This window comes from Lissotriton vulgaris, chromosome 5, assembly GCF_964263255.1.
Source record: "Lissotriton vulgaris chromosome 5, aLisVul1.2, whole genome shotgun sequence".
Classification (NCBI taxonomy): domain Eukaryota; kingdom Metazoa; phylum Chordata; class Amphibia; order Caudata; family Salamandridae; genus Lissotriton; species Lissotriton vulgaris.
This window is the reverse complement of record NC_141693.1, coordinates 311,283,907-311,309,234: the sequence shown is the minus strand read 5'-3', so window position 1 is coordinate 311,309,234 and position 25,328 is coordinate 311,283,907. Positions and strand designations below refer to the sequence as shown.

The 25,328-nt window shown below is 49.2% G+C and overlaps 1 protein-coding gene across 1 annotated transcript in view; it reads left to right on the top strand.

Annotated features, from left to right (window-relative positions):
* Positions 1 to 24,535, top strand: part of MORN1 (MORN repeat containing 1) — a 499,511-nt gene extending 474,976 nt beyond the window's left edge. The window contains exon 4 of the mRNA XM_086919389.1: positions 24,187 to 24,535. Within this exon, the coding sequence (XP_086775515.1) occupies positions 24,187 to 24,335 (149 nt within the window). The 3' untranslated portion in view covers positions 24,336 to 24,535. The remainder of the gene's footprint in view (positions 1 to 24,186) is intronic.
* The last annotated feature ends 793 nt before the right edge of the window (positions 24,536 to 25,328 follow it).

The following is a 25,328-nucleotide window of genomic DNA, read 5'->3' as shown; positions in this document are numbered from 1 at the left end:
TTCCGCTCGAGAACTGCAGCTGTAGATCGGACAAAGCGGTCAATACATCATCAGATGCATCGGCCGATATTTGATCGCGCAGAACCTTGCACATTTCTTCAAAAACGTATCTCTGTGTCGGAATATTAAATTGACAGAACGTATCAAGTACAGCACGTGGAGGATTTCTAAGAGGATATGTCATCCAACCCATCGCCATGTTATACAGCGCGGCACGCTCCCTGTTACCAGGAAGCTGGCTACGCCTTTGAGGACCGTCCGAACCAGCGGACCCAAGGACAGGGCCAAGAGAATTGAAGAAGCTAGCCGCAACCGGAGAGGTACGACTTCGAGTAGATGGAGAAGTATAGCATAAGGGATTAACAAGAGAAGGGGTAGAAGCAGAAGAAGCAACAGGAGTAAGTAGAGTAGGAGCAGTAGCGGGAGCAGGAGTATGTGGAAGCGGAGGAACAGTAGGAACAGCAGTAGGCAAAGGAGCGGGAACAGTCGGAAGAACGGGTGCAGGTTGAGGAACAGGTTGAGGAGCAGGTTGAGGAGCAGGTACAGGGGGAACCACAGGAGCCGCGGTACCCTGCACATACGGAGGTGGCGACTTCATAAGATAGGACATTAAAGGATCCTCAACTAATTCTTCCTTTTTATCCGACTCCGTAGGCAAAACAGGATAGCATTTATCTATAGACATTCGCTGTAACCTATCAAATACTTCCTTTTCCTTATCCTCCTTATCACGCTGGAACTGCTCTGCTTTCTTTACAATGGTAGCAACACCATCTCTCTGATTACGTTTAGTCTGTCTGATCTCTTTCTGTCGGGCTTCTTTACGCCACAACCGAAAGGCATCAAACATGGCCGGCCTTGACTTTTTCTTAAACAATTTTGCCTCGAGGTTATCTAAAATCGGGGTCTCGAAACTACCATGGGGTGGCCAACTAAGGACACCATCTTTTTTGGTGTAACGAATCCAATATTCATTAAAGGTAATAGGACCTATCCCGTGCTTACTGTAGAGCTCATAAGTGGGAGTTCCAACCGGAGGTATCGGACAAGAGTCCTCCAGTCGGGAATCCGTACCACAACGTCTGAAACAACTAAACAGAGTACAGCGACCAGGCATCTTGCACACTAGCCGCGTTTCACAAACTTCAAGGGTTACGGGATTTACCAAGTCCCAGCAAAGAGCAAAAACCCTCGGTTTTTGGCGGCTGCAGTCGTCAAATATCACAACAAAGTACCAAGAACCACAAATGCAATGGAACCATGCAACAACTAAGCAACCACAACCACGAACTCTGGGAGCGACCCACAAATACTTAACTCAAAGATCGATGGCGTCACCAGGAAGGCCCGTCAATCGTCTCGCTATACCAAGGTCTACGCCAGGCGCCAAAACAGGTCTACAGTCAGGGCAGCAGTCCGTCGCAGCCGTCAGGAGGCGGGAATCTTCGCGGGGAAAGTCTTCGGGCCACTTATTTCGACAACAGGATCGATGAAGCGGAGTGCACCTTCCCTCGGAGATTTCACACGAAGTTCCTCACGATCGTCGGGCTTGGACCGGTACCACTGATGCAGCCCCACGTTGGGCGCCAACTGAAGGACTGGGTTCTTTAAGACCCAGCGGTGCCAGGGGACAACACCTGAAACCTTCGTGGGTAACCTGTTCCGGCGTACAAGTGACAGAGACACGGGACACTTCCTTCGGCATCAAAGATTCGAGGTTTATTACTGCAGGGAACACAGAAGTCACAGCAAGTACAACACGTGCAACTTGGGGAGACTGCTTCGAATTGCTGCAAGTGGGTCGCTCCTTTTATACATGTTTCTCCCATAGGGTTACATGGTACACAAAGGTTTACAACTCGGTTCCCATAATTATCCCCGAGAGGGGTCACTTTAGTCACTTTGATACATTCAAGGTCCGGAACATAAGTGCGGAAACATTTGGCGGTTCCCAACTGTAAAAACCCATCTTCCCACCATTAGTACATTCCAATCGGCAGTAAAACAGATCGAAGAAGGAACAAGGACAGGTGTAGAGGAAGATGGAAACAGTGGGGAGATCGAAAAGGGTGTAAAAGGGGAGGTATCGGGAAACACAAGCTACAGGCATCAAAGGGACGTGCCTAATGAGATGCGCGGCTGAGACAATAGACCAGCACGGCAAGATGAGCCTCGAGCGGGGCCATCTGCCTTACAGTATCATCCCCCTCGTCATAAAGACACTTTCATAGGAAATGTGTCTTCCGCTAATGTCTTGGGAATCCCAGGGTCGCGAAGCGGACAACGTCCGTTCGCTGGCTACTTGAGGGCAAGAAACAAAATGGATGCCGTATCTAAGATGGAACCCGTGGGTACAGATGGATAAACCCACAAAATAGACGAACGGTTTAGGTTAGCACAGCGAAACTGCGCACACCCACCAAACTCGTCATTTGCGGTTCGTAGATACCAGACTCGACCATATTCGTGCGAGTCGAAAACACCACTTAGAATCGTCACGGAACCTCAGTCCCCTGATTTCTCCATTCAGACCAAACTGAACCCAAGTGAGTTAGCAATAATCATAGGTACCAACTAGAATGACGCCCGTGGAGCTCCAGGCGCGCGCACCCTCCTAGGCAGAAGAGTGGGGCTAATTATAGATCTCACTCCTTAATCCAATGTGTCCACCAGCAGTACCGGTGGCAGTCTACTTGATGCATCATACCTCGTCCTTCTTCAGAACCAGAAAATCACCTGTTGCTTCTTCATGTTTATTAAATGTATACCAACTAAATAGCACAGCTAGGGGTCAGCTAGTCATGCTTGCCCTCAAACCCATCACCCCTAGTTCCCCTATAGACGGCTGTGTGAAGGGAGTGGGTTGCTCGTTTAGTGAAGGGTCAAATTCATGGCTGCCCTTGAATGGAACCAGGTGCAGTGAGCGAGAAAAACTGCATCTATGTCCACAATCACAAGGTGATGAGAGGGGAGGAAAATACTCAATTCAATTCGAATAGCTTCACTTCGGCGCAAAGCAATGTGAGCAGAATAAAACATTTGATAAAAAAAGAACAATAAAAGATCTTTAACAAGACTTACATTAACAAGAAGTTGCGTGTTTGCACCGAAACCGGCCAAAAAGATGCCTCACGTGCTTGCTGTCTTTAATGAAGGGACACCTGTGGGCAGTGGATAAGAGAGCTCTGCAGTCTGGCCAGGAGAAGCCACACCTACCGCTACAGAAAACGGGTAGCAGTGGGGGTAACCTCACCTTATGGGGAAGAGCTGCATCGCCCGCAGTTCAGAGAACGACTGCCGGGACTTGCCAAACAGAAGCGCTGCAGTGCCACCCAGTGGCCAAAAGCAATACTGCACAGAAGTCAGCCCTAAAACGAAAAGCAATGGACGTCTTCTGGGTGCCGTCAATGCCGGACCAGATTCGGGGGCGTTCCCGAGAATTGGCTTTTGGCTGACGTAGCGTGACGTCGCCAAAAGCCAAAAATTCTCGGGAACGCCCCCGAATCTGGTCCGGGATTGACGGACAGAGCCGTCTTCCAATGGCTAGCCTCCATTTATGGAGCTAGCCAATGGAAGACAGGGGCGGATTCCCAGCCCCATACTATACTCATTAGGTTTTCGCCTAGCAAAACGATGCTTTCGCATCGTTTTCGCCAGGCAAAACCTAAAAACGGACATTCACAGTGAATCATCACACGGTCTTCTTTATGTTATGTTGACCCGGTAATAACATTTTGTAACATTTTAGTCAAGACGGTCTTTATGAATACTGGAGTGTTCCATCTACACTGAAAAATAAGCAATAGGTATAGCTTAAATATACCAATACGGGCATGTATAAATACGTTTTGCATAATTTTGCACACTTAATCCACATGTATTGATGTTTACGATGATTTTTTTAAGTTTGAAGTGGGACATATGCAACCCTGTACATAGAGGTGTACAGAATACACCTGTAGGTAAGACACACAGAACATGATATTTCACCACGGACAGTGCATATTGCATGTACCATAGAAATGGAATGGACTTCCGGCCAAGATCTGTACATGCTTGAAATAAGGCCATTAAGCAAACTTGCACAGGGACCCAGTGCACAGAGGACATGACTTGGATTATATAATGTCATATTTCAAATATTACCTTATGAAGTTTTAGCCTGTAACGTACAGTATCTTTCTCTGTGAGAGTCTAATACCAGTCTGTAGGTGACTGCTCAGCATCCTCCCACAATCCATACATATGCCAAATCAGGAGGTCCTATCACTTTCCTCAACATATTTCTCAACTGGGACAATCTGTCTCATCTTTTGCTAACCACAATTACCCCCAAACACCATCACAGTGTCTTGTACAGGACCAAATGTTTCATAGTTGCAATTAGCTGAGGGATGATGCAATGCGCCCCAGAGTTCCACCAGCGTGTCACCAGCATTACTGAGGCATTTGTGTTCATTTCTGTACCAACGATGTACAGCCATTGTCATTATTGTTGGTCACACAGACATCTCCAGGCTATCACGTTGGTCCTGTAGACCAAAATGTTTGCTATTCCTACGAACTTCTTTTTCTGTCCCACCCCCTTTTCTAACTAGGGAATTGACCATGTGACCATGCAAATCCAGGCCAAGAACTATATAACCTGTGAACCCAGGCATTGTATCTGTTACTTGTTACCAGAGAGTCTCTACTATTGCAGAACATTATGCCATACTTATGTAATCTGCTCTCTAGCTGGTGCATCTGGGACATCCCTCTGATATTTTCCAATTCATGTTGTGTTTCGTTGCCAAAGCTATTCATACTCTACATAGGTATTGAATTATAGATACTTCAGTTTGTTCGCTCTGGACGTCCATTTAGTAGACCTTATTCACTATAACGATGTTCAAGTTGCACACTAAATCGTCCCTACATTTATGCTGCACTGCTTAGCTTGGATATGTGCTTACCATTCTTTCTAAATGTTATTATGGTTCTTACCAGTGCCTGACTTCAGCTATCCTTCTCTGTTCATAACAACCTTCCATATTGCTGTAATGGACTAAATCATAAATCAAATTAAGAGGAGTAGAGTTTCTGATCTTTCCACAAAATACAGGTTTGTCACTTACCGGCACCGCACGGTGGATAAATTCGTGGACCCCCAAGAAAGAGTTCTGTTTTCTGTGGACCTTATATATGTATCTACAATCTGTCTGACTATTGACACAACGTGGGGCAGTCACGTTTTTTTTCTGGTGAGGCAACTCTGCAGTCACCAAATCAATAAATTACCTGCACCAAATGGTGATACTCCATCTGTCACAAATCATTTTTTGTGAGTTACTACTAAAAAGTGCTTAATTTGAGCAGGTGCTTTCCAGTGGGGGCCACCGGCACTAATTTTTGGGGTCCGGCGCTTATTTGTCCTCATCAGACATTGACTGCCTGTAAGAGGGGGGAAAACACACATAAGGGAAAGAGGTAGATAGAGAAAGACGAGAAAACCTTCACATAGGGAGGAAGCAGGAAACTGCATGGGTGAGATAAAGGGGCAGGGAGTGACTGATGGAAAAGCTGTGAGGTCAAGTGAAGACCACGCAGCCTTGGTATTCAGTGCGCCTGACATTTAAAAACAGTGGCAGTCAATCTATTACAAATGAAGTACCGCAACTCAAGTCATTTGTAGGTTTTTCTCCATGTTCTTTCATGTTCATTTCATTTGATTGCATGTGCACTGTACTCCGTGGTGCTATAAAAGGGAACAACGTAACTAAATATTAGCTATGGACTAACATTAAACTTCAGTAAAACAGACTCAACAAATACGTATTGGTTATAAGCCAAAATGCCGTCCTTTTCCTGAATGCAAGCAGTCACCTCTGTTTCCATATATGAAGTGAGACTGTTCCATAAATTGCCAGGCACCTCTGAGAAAGAACTGTCATCATGGGGATATTCTGGTGTTCAGCATTAGTAGCATAAAATTGAGCAGAAAGAAGTTTTCTACTGGGGATGCATACTATGGAAAATTATTGGACCAAGATAATGGGGTTTGGGTATTAACTGATTTACATACAGTAATCTTGGACCTAAATATTATACGACTATGAACTATAAGCCAATATAGGGATCATAGCCCCCTTGAGATGTGGTCTTGCCTCTTCAAGTCCAACACCAACCTGGCATTGCATTTGGTATTAGACTTTAACCGGGACCGACAGATAAATTGCTTCCAACTTTGTCTGGACACAGGCATTCTTGAAGGTGAAATCGTGGATGCATAAAAAGAAGCAGTTTCCTTAACATTCTGAATCTTAGAAAAACCAAAGGTTTTAGTCCTTGTGTGCCTGTTTCTGCAAAGATAGATCTGAATCCTTCCAAATGCACCCCAGTGCACAACACATTAAAGTTGTTCTGCCCAGTATTATTGTTTTTCGCATTAGTAGCTCCACACCTGTGTTCAGTTTTAAAAGTGCCGCCATAGTCCCAATGTTGCCTCAAACCAACCTACTGAGGATTGGTTGTATGTGGTTTCATACAAAAACGATTTAATGGGATTCATTACTAAATGACAATTTCACCAATTCTGTTTAAAATAATTTTGCAGGATGAATGACATTTACCATTTAATTGAAACAAATTCATAGAATGTCTTTTTTCGAATTTCGGTTTCGTTTGCCTATTTTTGAAGGTGTAAATGCAACGAATGCAGTTCTTACTTTCAGAAACATTTTTGTTAGAGGTATTTATTTCAGTGCTTTACTTAAAAGGACCTTTGATTGGATTTATATATTTTACATTGTACTACAATTACTTTGTATGCTTGCACTGACTGTTCACAACCCCCTAAACGCCATTTATAAATTTTATACATGGCCCGCTAACAATCCACAAACACCATTTTTCCCTACCCCATAAAGCCACTCACCATACCTAAAGTCCTCCAATCCCTGACCCTAAAAGCCCTCTTTACCCTAAACTTCTCACATACCCGAACCCTAAAACTCTTTCACCATGCCTAAACTCTAACCCTGATCCGTAAACTCCACCCATCCCTGAACCATAAAAGCCCTTTTTACCCGTAAAGTCCACCCATCCTTGAACAATAAAAACCCTCACTACCTCCAAAAGTCCACCAATTCCTTAACTCTAAAACTCTTTCTAGCCATACACTCTGCCCATCCCTGACCCCTAATCCCCTCATTACTCCTAAACTCTGCCTATCAGTAAACCCTAAAATCCCTCAACACACTTCCTACACTCCACCCATCCCTGAACCATAACCCAGCCCCCAATCCCTATATGGCACTCGTCAGTGAACCCTAAAAACCTCTCACCACTGCAAATTACACTTATTTCTAATTCCTAAAAACCCCAAACTCCCCAAAACTGCACTCATTCTTGAGTTCTAAAAACCCATATCTGTGCCGGAACTCCAATCATCCCTGACACTTAAAAAAACTCATCACCCCTAAACATCACTCATCCATGACCCAAAAACCCCTCAGCACCTCTAAACTCTGCACAGTATTAATGTCATTTTGAACTTCTCCTTAAATGTATCTTTCCATTAAAATATTTCCTTTAATTTTCGATTGTTTTGTATTTTCTTTAAATTGTCATTCCTCCTTGAGAGGTCGCACTCGCCGAGAGCTCCCGGGCCCCTGAAATCCTGCACCGCTCGTATCCGCTGATTCCCCCCCGGATCATGCGGTGACTGAGCCTGGAGCCCCAGGTGGAGGTGTGGATCGACTGTTGAGCCTTGTATGCCCCGTCGGGGGTAAGATCCTGTCCGGAATAGCCTGGGTCGGAGCCCGCTGAGCGGCCTGTGTGTGAGCCGCGGCCGCGAGACCTCCGGGCCTCGGAACCTGACGGAGCGCTCCGCCGCCTGTGCGAGGCCCGCTGAAGTGCCTGTGCTGTCGGAGTGGGAGCCGACGGCGACTTTGCGAGCGACGCGGAGCCGGCCAACGGCGGATGCATGGAGCGGAGTTGAGCGGAGGAGATGGGCGGAGGCGGAGCCGGCATCGCACTGCTACGCCGGTCCGTGGCTTGAAGGGGCTCGTCCTGAGAGGCCGCTCCGGCCGGTCGTTGGCAGCGGAGTAGCGGAACTGAGCACCTGGAGCAGATCTTTCCCTGGGATTGCTGACCCCGGCGACCATCGCTTTGTGAGTCTACCTACCGGCTGGCTTTCTCGCTACCGGACCCGAGACGAGGATAGGCCTTCCTTCTTGGGCGTTGGCCTATCGATATTACAGGGCGGCCATTTTGTGAACTCCGGCCTGGCGACTCGGCCTTTCCAGGGCTCTTTGTGTGGCGCTGCCCCCGACTGGTGTATAGCTGTGCCGGCACGGCTGCTCCCGTTGCCGGTCGGAAAGCCTCGGCATCCCCTACACAGCTGAAATGTCTAACGCTAGAGGCCAGAGACGGGGTGACCGAACCTTGCCGGACATGCTGGGGCGCGGCTGTGAGAAGTTGGCCTGATAGGTAGTGTTTCCAATTCTGGAACCACTGGTTATCAGTCCAAGCAAACCCCAAAGATGTCAGGTTGTAAGTCAACCTTGTTAGACAAGCTATCCTAGTGGTAGCATGGACTAAGCAGCCTTAAAGGCTTAACTTAAGAGGTCGTGTTAAGCGAGCTGTTTTACCACATACAATCCTGTAATCAAATGAAAGGACACCACACAAGTATATATTGTAAAAATATATGTATTTATTTCTAAATTACTCCCCAGTACTCTTTATGAGGAAAGGGGCACAAGCGTTAAATCAAAAGCACAGTAAAACATATAAAGTTGCACAATTATGGATGAGGGCGGGTGGCCACTCAAACCATATACTAAAAAAGTGGTATAAGGAACACTTATCGAACAATGGTTAGGCCTAGGGCCTAGAGATTCGCTGGGAGCAGTCAGGACTAGCAATGCTGAAGTCGGGAGTAGCCCACAGGAGACGGGTGCAGCACGGAAAGTGCGGCTCGCACCAATGCAATGTCAATGGTGCGTAAAATTTGGATAAAGTGAATTAAAAGATACTTCCGCTGAACCTAGAGGAACAAAACTTTAGACACAGACCCTAGAGGTGTGTACCAGTGTAAGAACACCGGCGTTGCAAAGTTACCTCACCCACAGGCCGTGGGTGCACAGGGTCGAAGTGGCGTCGGGTTCTGTCACGCAGGTTCTTGGTGCTTGGAGCTGTTGCAGCTGCAGGCGCTGTGAAGCAGAAGTGTCCGGTGCGATCCAAGGGTGGATCGAAGTAGAAAAGTACCTGAAAGCAGAGGGGACAGAGTCTGGGTCACTCAGCAGTGACCAGGGTGGAACCAGGACGGAACCAGGCAATGTCGGGCGCAATCAGGTGGTTGTCGATAGGCTTCTCTCCGCTGTCACGTGGGCTCTGGGGCATCTGCGACGTCCAGGAGCGGGTCACGATCTGTCCCACGTAGGCTCTCGCCGTCAGCACCGTCGGCTTCAAGATTGCAGCAAACAGCACTTGGCAAAAGCAATCCACGCGGAACCAGGAGATTGCTTATCACTCGAACCAGGAGGGTCAGAGTGGGGGCTCCTTTTCACAGGAGCTGGTGCAGATCTGGAGCAACCAGAAAAGCGAGTCGTATTTCAAGTTTCGTCGGCACAGGGGCCACAAGCCAGCTGGCAAGTGACCGGGCCAACGTGTCGAGCCCACACAAGCAGAAGGGCCCCACGCAGCACTCGTCGAGTGTGGAGGGGTGAGCTTTGGTGCAAGTGGAGCTCGGGGCTGGGGCTTCTCAAACCCCGGTGTACAGCTTCGAGGGTCACTCGTGGGCTGCACGGTCAGCGTCTCGTGGCCTTTTCAAGATGGCGTGCCCCACGCTTCCGGTCGCCTCCACGGGTCTCAGCTCTGCAGGGACTGTGGATCCGGCAGGTAGAAGGCCGGCAAGCTTGATCTCGTCGATCTCTGTCGCTCGAGTTCCGGCGGGAACTGCAACAAAGCAAGGGTCGAGGGCTGGATGGTACCTGTTTGCACAGGGTGGTCACTCCTTGACCACAAGGGAGATTCTTCAGTCTTCTAACGTCGTGTAGAAAGTCGAAGGGTCCAGATTTCGTTTCTTATGTTTCTTCAGGATGATCTGAGTTGCATTGGCACTGCTCCCCCTCTTATTCGAATCTGGGGGGTTGGACATCCTGCTAGGTCCCCTCCTATGGGTGGGACCCAGGAAGGGGGTGGTTACACCCCTCTCCTTTGATCCTGGCCGCGCTGGGACAGGGGCTGGGAGGCCCCAGAACCGGTTTGGCCGGATTATGCAAGGGGCAGCCTTGTGCTCCCCAGGCAGTGTCTGGTTTCTTTGAAACCTCCCTACTACAATCCACTATCTCCTGTCTGGGGTGGTTTGACACCGCCCTGCGACAGGAAACCCTTTGTCCAGGCCACCATATGCTGAGTTTCGGTCAGCAGCAGGAGGCCAGACCCGTGTCTGTGGCAGGGGCATCCATTTTGTGGATCTGAGGCTCATTTTAAATCAACCGCGTTTCAGTAAAGTAACATGTCTTATCCCTCTAGAAGGGTGGAATGCTACCCCCGTCGCCAGAACTGGCGAGGGGGTAGTATTCCAATTCGTATGACACCTTACACGACATGTTTTGATAAAGCCAAACCAAAGTTGCTATATAACCGCGAGGATTATAAGGCGCTTAAGAGTATATGGTATGGCATTATCCCGGATCAGCTTAGGGAGTTGTTCCCGACAGCTGCAGACAGGCTCAGCTCATGCCAGAGCTCCATCTCACATAAAACCACGCACTCTGCCTCCAGGATTGATGAGGCCTTCCAAAGGAGTGGCTTACAGGCTATATATGTGTCCAGATATAGGTTTAGATATAGGTATACTATATCTAAGCAAGGGGTGATTACACCCACTTGCCCCAGCTGAGTGATCAGCCAGTTGTGTCAATTTAAGAACCAGCCAGGGGTGGCAAAAGCTATGCTTCAGCCCCTGGTAGGCCTTGGTGGCACCTATGCCCTGAGCACCTATAGTGCATGGTACAGGGGCTGACAAGGAGTCCATTTCCAATTGTGGTATGTACCTATAGCACATGTATTATAAATTTAGGGAGAGAACAGCAGGCTGGGGGTCTGATTAGCAGGCCCACAGCCTCAGTAAGTCGAAAACCAGTGAAGCAAAAAGCAAAAATTGGGGTGACCATAGGATAGCAGACCCTACTCTCCTACACAGGCGCCCTGCGTAGTGGAGGAACTCAGCCCACCACGACCTCCCCGGCCCCGGCCAGGGGTGCAGATGGCGGAGAGCCCCCGGTGACAAGATCATTTCTCGAGTCGCTTTTCAGTTCCCTGCGGGAGGACTTTCAAACGCTGAAGCGTGAGGTGGCCGGGGAGGTCCGTGAGGTACGGAGAGAGGTGGACTCCCTGGGGGAGCGTGTCAACACCGTGGAGGAAGCTGGTCACTCTAGGGACGAGGAGATCACCCATCTGCAGCAGGAGGTCCTGCGGCTGCGGGAACAACAGATTGAATTGCAGGCCCACGCCGAGGACCTCGAAAATCGATCCAGGCGGAATAACATCAGGGTCCGTGGCGTGCCGACCGGCGAGAGGGTGAAGACGTGACTGCATACCTGGTGGCCCTCTTTCGTGCAATTTTGGGGGAGTCGGAAGACTTTCAGATCCATATAGACCGGGCACATCGGGTGGGCCGCCCCCGCAGAGCCACGGCGCCCGCCCCGGACATTCTGGCCTTCCTCCCGGACTTCCCCCTGAAGGAGCGGATCCTCCGCGAAGCGCGTGGACAGCAGCCTTTCCGCTTCCGTGACCACCCCGTGGCCCTGTATCAAGACTTATCCACGGTCACGCTTCAAAAGAGGAAATCGTTCAAGATCGCTACCGACTTCCTCCGGGAGCATGGGACACAGTACTCTTGGGGGCACCCTTTCCGCCTGATTTTTCGATGGAACGGTACTTTGCACCAGCTCCGGTCCCTCCAGGATGTTTGCGCGGTGTTGGGCCTCACAGCATCTGATACGGACACCCCGGCGCCGCGTCGTAGACGAAGCACCCGTGATGGATGGCAGCAGGCGGGGGAGAGGAGCCCTCCACCGTCGGAACGACCGGGATCGCCCACGATCCGGGCGGACATGGCGGCCGCCATCCAGGAGGCCTCCAGAGTGGCGGCGAATGGCGAAGTGGCCCTGACGGCCTGAACTTACTCCGGGGGGAGTCTGCTCTAGCTTTTTCTTCTTGCAGGTGCGGGGATTCGGGGGGAGGGCGGGGAGGAATGGCGAGTGCTGGAGGTGGTGGCTGGACGTCCACTAGACTGATTTACCACGGCCTTGTCCGATAAGGACCGGACTGGGACAATGTCTTTTTTTAAAAGTTTGGGAAGCGGGGAACAGGAACGGGATCAGCGGGGGGATGTTTTGAATTTGGGGACTGGCGGGGGGTTTGTTGTTGGGAGTGGTATGGATTCAGATGTGGGGGGTCCCGGGGGGAGGGGGGGCTTTTTCCAGTTGCGGGGCGTTGGGGTTCGGGGACTGTACTGTGCCATGGGGATGTTCGTAATCGCTCTGTGCTGAGGCCTCGTGTGGTGACCTCCATGTTTGCCTGTTGGGCTCTGCTTCTTGGTGTGTGCTCCACTGATTCCCCTCCTTGATGGCGCTTAAAGTGATCACTTTAAATGTGAAAGGGCTGAATAACCCGGTTAAGAGGCGGGCTGTGTTATCTTTGTTGGAGAACTCCCAGGCGGATGTCTGCCTGCTGCAGGAGACCCATTTGCTGGCTAAGGACTGCTCTAGAATGCGTACCCCCAAGTTCCCCACGCAGCTGTTCTCCTCTAGCGCTTCTAAAACGGCAGGGGTGGCGATCTTGTTCTCTAGGGCGTTTAGGGGAGAGGTCTTGCACAAAGTAGCGGAACAGAAAGGGAGACTTCTGGCATATAAGATCAGGGTGGGGGGTTTAGCGATGACCGTTGGCACTATCTACAGCCCCAATGACCACCAGGACCAATTCTTGCACAGGGCACTAGAAGACGTGGCGTCCACCTCTGATAGGCACATAGTATTGGGGGGTGATTTGAATCTTGTTTTCGATGCGACGCTGGACAGGTCTGTGCAGCGGCACCGCCAGTCGGGTGAGCTCTCGGGCTCGATTCGCACTCGACTTGAGGAGCTGGACTTGCATGACATGTGGCGCCAACTCCACCCCACCACCCGCGCATACTCCTACTTCTCACATGCTCACAGGTCCTACGCGCGACTGGACCATCTACTTGTGTCGGGTCCAATGCTCCTTTTGGCTTCGAACGCAGATATGGGGGTCCTCTCTCTTTCCGACCACGCGCCGGTGGAGGGTGCTTTCACTCTGCCGCCTGTGGTTCGGCCGAGAGGGGTCTGGCGGCTCCGGGACACGCTACTGCACAGGCGGTCGACAGTGGACCAGATCCGCGCGGCCATTTTGGATTTCCAGAGTGTGAACGATAATGAGGACACCTCTCGCGCGACACAGTGGGCAGCCCTGAAGGCTGTGCTCCGGGGCGAATTTATAGCTATCTCCTCGGCTGAGAATAAGGATCGACAGCTCAAGAGGGATGAGCTTACCCGGCGGGTGAGGGAGCTGGAACAGGTTCATCATAGGACGGGGGCCCCCAGGGTTTGGAGGCAGCTGAAGGCAGCCAGGAAACTTTTGGCTGCCCTGGACATGGATCGGGCGGAGTATGCGATGCTTCGCCTGAAACACAAGTATTACACGGAGGGAGATCGGTGCGGGCGGCTCTTGGCCAACAAACTCAGGGTGCAGCACCAACAGCACCGAGTGAAGGAACTGGTTGACGCGGCCGGAGGTTTGGTCACGGCCGATGAGCAAATAGCAGACGTCTTTCGCAGCTTTTACGCTGACCTCTACACTGGAGAGGCCTCCTCTGCCCAGGCTGAGGTGGACTATTTAGAATCGGTGCCGCTCCCGTCGTTAACGCCAGATCAGGCTCAGTATCTGGAACGTGAAATCCGTGTCGAGGAGGTGATCACGGCGATATCCCGGCTCAAACCGGGCAAGGCCCCAGGCCCGGATGGCTTTATCCCTCTGTTTTATAAGACCTTCTGTCAGGAGTTGGCGCCTTTGCTGACCCGCCTTTTCAACACCTTTGCGGAGCCGGGTGCCATCCCCTCCGAATTTCTTCAGGCCACGGTCTCCGTGATCCCGAAACCGGGCAAGGACAGGACCGCCTGTGGGTCCTATCATCCTATCTCGTTGCTGAACGCGGATTTGAAAGTGTTCACCAGCATATTAGCGGCTCGTTTGGCATTGCATCTCCCGGGCATGGTTGATTCGGATCAGGCGGGCTTCGTGCCTGGCAGGCAAACAGTAGACAATACAAAGAGGGTGACCCACATCCTTGAGAAGGCCTCCAGGATCCCAGGGGAGAGGATGCTCCTGTCCATAGACGCGGAGAAGGCTTTCGACAGGGTACATTGGCCCTATCTAGAGAAGGTCTTGGGCAAGTTCGGGATAGGTGAGAAGTTCCGTCACCTGATCTTCAATTGTTACCGGTTTCCATCTGCAGTGGTCCGAGTGAACGGAGGCAGCTCTCGGCCCTTTCCCATTGAACGGGGTACGCGACAGGGGTGCCCATTGTCCCCTTTGCTCTTTGCCCTATACATGGAGCCATTTGCTCAACGGGTTAGGCAGAACCCCGACATTGTCGGAGTCAAGATGGGTGAATTCCATCATGCGATTAGCCTGTACGCGGACGATGTCATTCTGACATTAGACGACCCGCGGAGGTTGCTACCGGCTTGCATTGCGGAATTGGACCTATTCACCGAAGTGGCGGGCTTCAAGGTGAACCTAGGGAAGTCTACCGCCCTTGATATCTCGCTTGCTAGCGCCACCAGAGCGGAACTACAGGGGCTTTACCCTCTGAGCTGGTCGAAGGACCGGATTCCATACTTAGGGATCCTGTTGGCGCCCCCCCTTCCGGCGATGGTCACGGCCAATTATGCGGCTTTGAGCACGAAAATCAAAGAGGAACTAGGCCGGTGGGATAAGGGCACGTTGTCGCTGCTAGGCAGGGTGGCCGCGGTGAGGATGACCCTCCTGCCTCAGGTGCTTTACCTCTTCAGGGCGTTGCCGCTTCAGCCCCCCGCGGGGTGGCTCGCGGAGACCCAGTCGGCCATCGCACGGTTCGTATGGCAGGGCCGCAGGCCGCGGATTAAGAGGAGCATTGCAACGCTGGCGCCCGACTCTGGAGGGCTGGGGATACCGGACTTGCGGAAATATTTCCAGGCCGCCCAACTCCGCTATCTGGTGGAATGGAGCCGGTGGGAGTCTGACAAGCACTGGCTGTTCCAGGATCAGGCGGTGGCAGGTAGGACGCTGCAAGAAGTACCATTCTTGAAGCGGGCCCATCGACCCCCTAACCTCTACGCGTCTTTGGTGACGCGGGTCCCGCTTCGGACGTGGGACTCAGTGGCTGTTAGGCATGAGCTTACTACCTTCCCCTCTCCCTTTACGCCGCTCATTGGCAACCCGGACTTCGGCCCCGGGATGGAGTACGGTGCTTATGAGCGCTGGCGGGCGGCCCGCTGCTGTACCTTGTATCATTTGTACAGCCCTGAGGGAGTTGTCCCCTTCCAGGACCTGCGGCGGGACTACGGCCTCCCTGAGGCGGAGCGCATGCGATACATGCAGGCGCGTCACTGGGCACTTCAGCCCCAGGTGCGCGATACGGCAAACCGGGAGATCACGGTGTATGAGCGCTGGTTAATCACTCGCACGTCGGACGCTAAACTGATCTCAGATTTGTATAAAATGCTGCAACCCCCCTCCTTTCATATTCACAACCCCGGTCGGGAACGATGGGAGCGGGAGCTTGGGCGAGTGTTGAGCCACAAGGAATGGGAACACATCTCCTTCCGCGCACGCCACTCGGCCTATCACACGGGTCTTACGGAGACCTTCACCAAAATCTCGACCTATTGGTACCGCACCCCGGAGAAACTGCACGAGATGGACAGGGCAATACCAGGGACGTGCTGGCGCAATTGTGGCAACACTGGTACACTTACGCACATACTGTGGGAATGCCCCCTTCTGGCTCCTTATTGGGAGGAGGTCCTGGGTGAGGTGGACAAATGTTTTGGGATAGAGCTGCAGAGGTTCCCTGCCTATGTTCTACTGGGATTACCAAATGGGTTGATGTATCCCCTTAGGTCCAGGAGGGGTAGACAGATTGCGATTGCTCTGGGGTCGGCGGTGCAAAATATTCTCATACATTGGCGTTCTACCACACTTCCCTCTGTAGTTGGCTGGCTGCATAGATTATGGCATGTCCTGGAATGGAGAAGATGTCCTTAGTCGCCCTGGGAGACACCGATACTTTTGAAGAACTATGGGCGCCCTTTCATAGCCTGTTGTGCTCTGAGTTTCGGGAGATCACCTGTCCCAGATATCTTAGGTTGCTACGGCTGACGCCGCCACCGGACCCGCCTGTCTGATCGGACGGGGCTGGCATTGTTTAGTGGGGATTACTGGAGGTTCGTTATGAACAGAGAGCTGATGGTAATGGCACAGTACAGGGGGTGGGTTGGGGTATGGTAGTTGGGGGGGTTCTGTTTGGTTAGGTAGGTTTTTGGAGCGGGTTTGCTTCTCCACCCTTCCCCCCCCCTTTCCCCCCCCCCTTTTAATTTCTTTTTCTTTGTCCCCCCTATTTTTCTCCTCCTCTCCCCCCCCCGTCCTTCCTTCCCTCCCCCCCCCCCTCGTTATTTGTATGTAACCGCAGGCACGAAAGCTGAGTTTCCGAGTCTGATGAAGCCTATTGGAAAGTTGTAACCGCTTTGCTGTATCTGCTATATCATACGCACCGATTGTGCGAATCCTGTGGTTTATCTTTTTCTTCCCCTGTTGTTTCCTACCCTACCCTGCTTCAATAAAATACTTTAAACATAAATTGTCATTCCTTAAAATTGGTTTTCTATGATTTGGTTTCCTCCAATGTGATTTCTCATTTTTTGTTTTTCAATTAATTCACACATATCACTTAGGGTGTTATGCATATCATCTTCATAAAATTATAATAATATGGGTGCATCTGTCTAAAGTTTGAGTCTGACCCAGGATAATAAGTGCTACTTTTACGTAGAACAGGACTGGTGAATGTGTTGAGCCTGAGCCACAATTTAGTGTAGTACTGCTGCATCAAACATGATTGGTGAACATGTTAAGTCTTTGTAAGTGTCGTGTTGTGAGAACAATAGGACCCCGCAGAACAAAGTCTTCCTGAGTCCACAGCCATCTTACTGGACATAAAGTCCTGGTCCAGACACTGGGCAGAAAGTGAGGGGAGGAGCAGAACATTCCATGGCAGGAGAGAGCAGAGAGCACATGGCTGGTGACAAGCAAACAATGTTTGAAGGAGGGAGTCTTCATTAAAGACTAGTGAAGAGACTTCCTTGTGTCTATGATGTTCTTTTGTGTGTACTCAGTATATGACCACTGGTGATGAATTGAAGACAAGTGCATGAGGGCTGTGGAGCCTGTCTCTGAACAGTAGCCAGTGAGACAGTCATAGTTGTCTGATAAGCTGTTGCAGAAGGCTGAGCTCCCTCCACCCTGAGATGGAAGGTACACCAGCACAGAGAGCTGAGGTGTGTGGAACCGACTGGAATGGGAAGTCTGCATTTGCTTGCCATAGGGGCATACATGCCAGTGAGCCTAGAACACAGCAATCAGAGCTGTGAACAAGGTGCCGACCAGTTGCGGCTGGTGCAGGTAGGCGCGTTGGGTTCCGGGGGGAGTCAACAGATGGCGGTATAAGGAAAATAAATAAATAAAACAGTCGTCTGTCGACTCGCCCGCCCCAGCACACTTACCTGCGCCGGCCTCGACTGGTGCCAACCAAGCAGCACCGCAGTGCAGGTAAAAATAGAGCTTGTGTGTAGAGCCAGGCTGTACTGCACCAAGTTTTGAGCGGTAACACCTGAAGTTCCTCCTACCTTAGTGAATGTGGGAGGGAAAAGGTGGTGCCCCGTGTGTAGGCACCACAAAGTGTCATTCACGCCAGATCACTACACTGGGAGATGGAAGACTGGCCTCAAAAGAAAGCTTTGATAACTGTTGGGTGTTGGCCTCAGAAGAAGCAGGGATGACAAGTGTGGCTACTATATCTGCCCTGGCAGCCTTCACAAAGAAGCCAAGGAAAGTCAGCATACAGCCTGTGAGGAAGAAGTGGGAGAGCTCGGGAGGAAGTGGGAGAGCTCGGGAGGAAGCTAGCCATTAGACGGTCAGTTCTGACACAAGAAAATATAGAAACAATATTTTCATGCAAACCAGGAGTAAGCGCAATTAATAAATAAAGAGTGTACAGAAAGGTCAGAATAGGCCACGAATAAAAACGCATGTGTTTGGACACAGAGTAAAACAAAGAAGGCAGACATACAAGTCAGAAGACACCAAAGGATCTAAACATACACAAATGTAATAAAGAAAGCAAGATGGTAAACACCAATCGGGCACACCGCCGTGTGGAGCGGAGAGACATGCCAAACTAATAAAGGAACAATAAACAACTGAAGAACAGTCCTGGTGTCTGAGATGGACACTTGCCTTTGAGGCATGAAGTGATCCCCAAGTCAGAAGCCACAATTATGGCCACGCTGACCCCCCCTGCACCACGTTCATCCATTAAAGGTCTGTCCATTTGAAACACAAAAATAGATACAAGAAGAACAAAGGGTATTCAAAGAACCTCACTGATTAAGAGCCCAGACAAATCCTGAACCAAGGAACAACTGTGACAAATAACACAGTAGCCATGGGTGAATGGTGCGTCAGGGCTTTAGCGCTGGTGGCCCCTGGTGCCAAAATCATTTTTTGCCTCACAACCACCTCCTCGGAGTCTCTCATTACCACCGGACAAAAGTTCCCCACATCTCTCCAATCATAAGTTTTTGCTAAACACAGAACCTCCCCTGAGGTCAGCGCCGCACTCCACAGGTTAGCGCCCAGTGCGTCTGCACCTGCCGCACTGCCCTAAAGCTGGCCCTGCATTAGGATCCAGAACAAGAGATAAGAAATCGTACACACTGAGTAAAAGTAACACATTGCAGTGAACAACTCAAGTAACAGCATACTAACACACTACAACATTATACCGGTAGGAAGAGGAACAGAAAAGTCCATTACCTACCTCAGAGTTCCACCTCAGTCACCCTGGTTGACCATCAGAGTTTAGTGCTCAGGTGTAAAGGGTTGTTGAAGTCAATGGATGTCTTTCTGTAAATAGCAGCAAAAGCTGAGCATTATCATATTCGTATCACGGAAGCAGGCAACTCCTCTAGGGAATTGTTTCAAATATATAAGGAGATATCCATAGTGGAGATGTCCTCCTCCATTCAAAATGACTCAGTGGAATCATGCAACAACATTGCTCAGTATTTTGCTTGTAAAATAAGTAAAATCTATACCAGCTTCTCTAAACAGGGAGCCCCGGCCGCAGATTTTGCTGAAAATGAGAAAATTGTAAACACGCCGGTCTGTCTCAAATCTTTTGAAGTTCCTTCCTATGAGATGCTGTCCAAGATGTGTAACAAGATTAAATCAGGATCGCCCCGAGACCCGGCTCCTCCAAAAATATTAGCTGAAGCCTTTTCAGTACTGGAACCTCACCTGAGGCACCTGTTACTAACTTCCTTTTCAACCTCTTGTCTCCCGGAGGAATGGAAACAGGCAATAGTGCTACCTATTAAGAAAAAGCCCAACATCAGTTTGGACGTAATGGATAATTTACGACCTATATCCCTACTACCGTATGTGGCCAAGTTGGCGGAGAAAATCGCTAACATCCAACTGATGGAACATCTTGAGACCCATAATGTTTTCCATAAATCCCAGTCGGGTTTTAGATCAGGTTTCTCAACGGAGACAGCCCTCCTGAGGGCCACAGAAACCCTACGTGAGGGAGCAGATGAGGGAAAGACAATGGCCCTCATCATGCTTGATCTCAGTGCCGCTTTTGACACTGTAGCACATTCCATCTTGCTACAGTGTCTAAATAAAGCTGGAGTCACCAATAAGGCACTGGGATGGCTGAAGGCATTTTTGCTTAACAGAAGCTTTCAAGTCCAAAGGGGGAGCTTTCTCTCCGATAGGGTGAGGCTTGAGCAGGGGGTGCCTCAGGGCTCTGCCCTGAGCCCCACCCTGTTTAATCTATATATGGCCCCACTGGCAGAGGTAGTGCAGTCGTTCGGCGTGGAGCTTGTCTCCTACGCCGACGACACGCAACTTCTTATATCTCTGACTCAAGCCCCTTCCAAGGAAGCTGATAACTTCAATGCCTGCATGACTAAACTTGCCACATGGATGAACGACCACTGTCTGAAACTTAACGGGACTAAGACAGAGGTCCTCATCATGGGAGGCAATGAGGCTAAATGGACGACTGAGTGGTGGCCCAGCTGCCTTGGTCCTTTGCCCTCCCCTTCCCGAGAGGCGAAGAATTTGGGTGTGTGGGTGGACAATAAATTGTCCTTTGATAGCCACATAAGAAAAACGGTGGGCAAATGTTTTGGGGTAATGAAAACTCTGAACCGCACCCTTGACCTGTTACCTATTAATTCCAGGCGTACCATGACGCAAGCACTGATAACGTCCCGTATTGATTACGGAAACGTGCTGCTCATGGGTACATCTGAGAAAAATATTAAAAAGCTTCAGGTGTTACAGAATTCGGCAGCTCGCCTGGTCTTAAGGCTCCCTCGCCGAGCACCATCACGCCCCTCTCTCGTAGCCCTCCACTGGTTGCCCATCAGGAAGAGGATTGATTTTAAAGCTATGCTTTGGTGCCATAAAATAATTCATCACAGAGCACCGGCCTACATGTCGGATTTGGCTTCTGTCTATGAACCTAGCAGGTCGCTTAGATCTAAAGGTATGGGCCTGCTCAGAACCACACGCCCCAAAAAAGCCAGAATGGGAGGCAGATCCTTCCGGACTTTAGCGGCCAGGAAATGGAACCTTCTTCCTGTGGATATCAGGATGGAGAATAATGAAATCCTGTTTAGGAAGAAATTAAAAACCTGCCTCTTTACTTGGTGATGGGTTTTCCTCTACTCCTTCTCACACTCTCTCCACAGCGCGGGGACACGCCGGGAGGCGTCACCAGGCGCTCTACAAACTCCTTTAAATTAAATTAAATTAAATTAAATCGCTGGACATACACAAGTTTCAGCTTTTGAGTGACCTAACACTATATGGCGACCAGAACCTAATCAGGATATTCTCAATAATGACGAAGACATAGAAAAAGCTCAGTGATGCATTGAGTGACCATTAGTACCAGAAATGTGGTGAAGAACGCCACACTTTCAACTTGGTGTGCCAAGAGACAGTGACTTCTTACAGTATTTGCTGCAAGGCTACACAACCTGGTGCAACTTTGTGCTATCAGAAAATTGATGACTGATGACCCAATTTGACAGCAGATTATTGAAGGTTGTCTTTCATCAACCATGCAACTAAACCTCCTGAAAAACCCACTCTGATTAAACAAAATCCTCAAAAAGGCAAAAGCCCGTGATCTGGCAAAAGATAAAGCATCGTACCTCAATGAAAGAAAAAGAAGCAAGAAAGATGGGACGTTTCACACATCAAAACAGAAGACACAAGAGATAGAGAGAGGCAAACAGGAGCGCAGACAAAGAAATGCACCACAAGAACAAAGAAAAGTCAGACAAGAGGCTCTACAACCAAATACCTGGCACACAAGATTGTCATCTGATGCATACACCAACAGAGGAGAGAAAGGTGGAATCTTTGTCATCCAGTGACTAGGCAGTCCAGTCACGGAAACATCAATGAGTTGTGTATAACAAGGGACATCAATCCTTAAAGGCAGGTTTAGGTTTGAGGGAGATATCAAACAGCAGTGCATGCAATGAAACAGCACGGATACTAGCAGAGTCAGATGTAGAGAGTAAGACACAAGCTACAGAACATCTGTGAATGTAACCGTGCCCTAAAAATCAGAACTCAAATACGTCTGAGAAAAGCAACAGAAAGGGGAAAGCACAGAGAGGCAGCAATCAAGCTCACAAGAGAAGAACGTAGACAATAGCAACAAGATCTGAAAAGACAATCTAAGAAACTGCCATTGACGATTTAAACAGATCACTACACCAATATGAGAAAGAACATGAATGCCTCAAATCTTAGCCAGATTCCCCACCTCCAGCAGCACCTCAAGTGAAAAAAACATCCAAGAAGAGCCGGTGGGTGACGGTTAGACAATGACCTAAAGACACAAGGAACATCTCACAACAGTCACTTGAATCACCAATTGCACCACAGTCTAGAGAACTTCCTCACAGGAAACCACCTGAAGATATGTCAGACTCAAAGAGTATCTTATCAACATTTCTCAGATCAACAGAATCAATAGTCATATCAACTTCAGGAAAATGTCCAACCATCAAAAGACACATCAGAGTTAGGTGTCTGCCTCCATTTTCAAAGCAGCGTACCATGCTTTGTTGGTTCAGGCCAACCATCCGCTGCATAATCCAAAACGTCACCAAGATAGAGCTACACAAAAAACATAAACATCACAAGATTCCCAGCAACAGGAGCAGCTGAACTGACACAACAAGCTTAAAGTAGGCAAGACAAGAAAAACAGAGAAATACACGGAACGGTTTCCTCAAGTGGGGACAAACTCCACAGTAGTAGATGAACAATGTATGAAAGAGGGAATATTCAATACAGTATATTCACCCATGTCTGTGTGGTCCTTTTGCCCACATACAACGCGACAATACAAACAGCACATGTTATTGGAGATGTGTTAGGCGACATTTCGTGTAAAATAAAGGGCTGGAATCAGAAGGTAGCTGCCGGAGATATTTTGGTAACATCTGTCTTTTTCTTGGTCTGACTTGTGATGTCCTTAGTGTGAGATATCAATGGGAATAAATAAGCACAGTTGACTTATGTTTGTTGATCAAAAGCAGGAAGTCGCCCAAGATGTCAAGGATGGTTGTCCATGTGGCTCAGTGTGAATGGAAGGGTGATTGGCATCTCAACAGTTGTGAATCTGTTCAAGGTGGAGTTGGGACTGGTTATTTTATTTTTCTAGGCGAAATTCCATGTTTGAGGTGAGCCAGGATGAATGGGCTTAATATTAATCTTTCCAGTAGATCTGTAGGTATTGGCCTAATGGGTGTTAGTGTTTGTTTTGAAATTGTTTGTGGGGCCTGTATAGCTGGAAACCTGTACATCACCCATCTTCTGATAGGAATGTTGGATTCCGAATTGCCTAATTGGGTTTGGTGTCCTCTAAAGGAGCTTAATGGAATGCACAGTTTTGTGGGCGAGTGTGCTTATGTGTCGTAGTGTGGAATCAGTCTTTCTGAGAAGTGTCGCTACTGCCCTAGTAAAGCTCTGGTGCTGCATCGAGAAATGTCCGCACTGTCCATTGGAAGGTCTGGCTCACTGATGCGACGTGCCAGTCAGGGCTATAAACGGGATGAAAATGATTTCTCTCCTAGGGGCGTGGCCAATGTAATTAAGGGCATGGCATAAAAACACAGAAGGTAAAAATCTGTGCCTAGCATTGTGAGCCACCCAACTGGTATTTTGCTGCTTCTGTCATTACATCCGGATATATAATACAACAAGTAACATAACACCTAAAACATGCCAGGACTATTGGCTTTGTCAATGATTATTAGTTTCATAAGATAAATAAGCAACAACTATGGCTTCCTTGTACATAGTATTGAAAATGTTTCCAGCTAGAAATGATGAGCATGTGAAAGTACTGTAACAAGTCTCTTTGAACTGGCATCGAAGGCAGTGAAGGGTGGTGCTGCTGCAGAGTTAAGATCTGTTTTTCACCCTGAAGGTGAGGGCAAAAACGGAGAGCCCGACAAGGGCTCCTCTCAGCATCTGCTTTTTAGAACTGCCGGTGCTGAGCACCGGTAGGACCCGGCTCACTTAAAGCCCGGTGCCAGCACTCCCATAATTAAGTTATAAAACCCGGTCTGAGATAAGATGGTACTCTTACATTAGGAAAGTAGTCCTAGCTGGCTTAGTGTTGATGCCTGCGCATTTAACAAACAGCTGGTGCGACGTTGTAACATGCGCTTCACCGCCTGGGCAGAGAAATGAAGCGCTATAAAACGCAATTACGTTCCAGGACTTACTCCCGTTTGCTCTTCTTTCTTTCAGGTGAATACGTCATCATGGTTCAAGAGGTAACGACTCCGCCTTTTCTGGGTCAGACGCTGCCCCCTGCGTTCAAGCTGCTGAGGATTGTACCAGATAGGACGAAAAGTAAAAGCAGCACCCGAGAGGCATTGAAAGTGCGCATCGTGTGACGAGAAGGCGCCAACCTGCACGTGCAAGAGCCGGCGATCACGAGCTTCGCAATCTGAATAATGCAATCTCCTCACGTCTTAACTAAATCATAGCAGGTTCTCTTAGCCTTTTAAAATAGACCATTTTATGCTTAGAAGAAAAGTTACCCCCACGGTCTTGTACCTTTGTTACATTTCTAAATAAAACTTAAAAAGTAAGGAGTCACGTGGTTTTCAGGTGTTGTTTTTCATCCATTTATTGCCTTGACTGCAACTTCTCATTGGCTTTTATTGCAACTTCTCACTGGCGTTTACAGCTCTTTCTTTTAACAGTAGCTCTATATTATATTTGCTGGACCAACCTGCGGAAGTTCTTCTGGACAACAAAGACATACATCTCATCTTTGTTCAGTCTCTGCAAGATGGTGACCTTGGAGGGCCATGCTATTGATAATAAATGGAGGTTAAAACATTTAATGGCGGTGAGAAAGGTTTTCAGGTTTAATGACCCCATCCATGACAATAGGGTGACCCCCAGAGAGTACATCTTCTTCTTTGGAGGGCCAAATTGAGTTGAAGGATGGTGGCAAACTCCGAATGAGGACGAGTTCAGAAATATGCAAATATGGAACAGTAGCGCATATCGAAAAGCCCTAGAACTGGAACAGGGATAGATCATAGCATGAGAGGGGGGCCTAGGTGACTGTAGAGATTTATAAACCTCCCAACAAAGGCAGAGTGTGCGACTGTGTAGTCTTTACGACAGCAGTGTCCAACATATTTCCAGAAGCGCTGACTTCAAACCAGATTTTCAGGATAACCTCATGGACATCTCTGCTCCAGCTTCCTGCAACTCCTAGCAGAAATAGTCTCACGCAACTGCTTTATGAACTAGGTCTATGCAAGTATTGTGACTGCAGTATTCGTGCACCAAGTAAATTGAAGTCGCATTTCCTTTGAGACAATTTGGCTGCCTCATTTCTGCGTTTGAAGACATTTCCTGGGTTGGGAGAG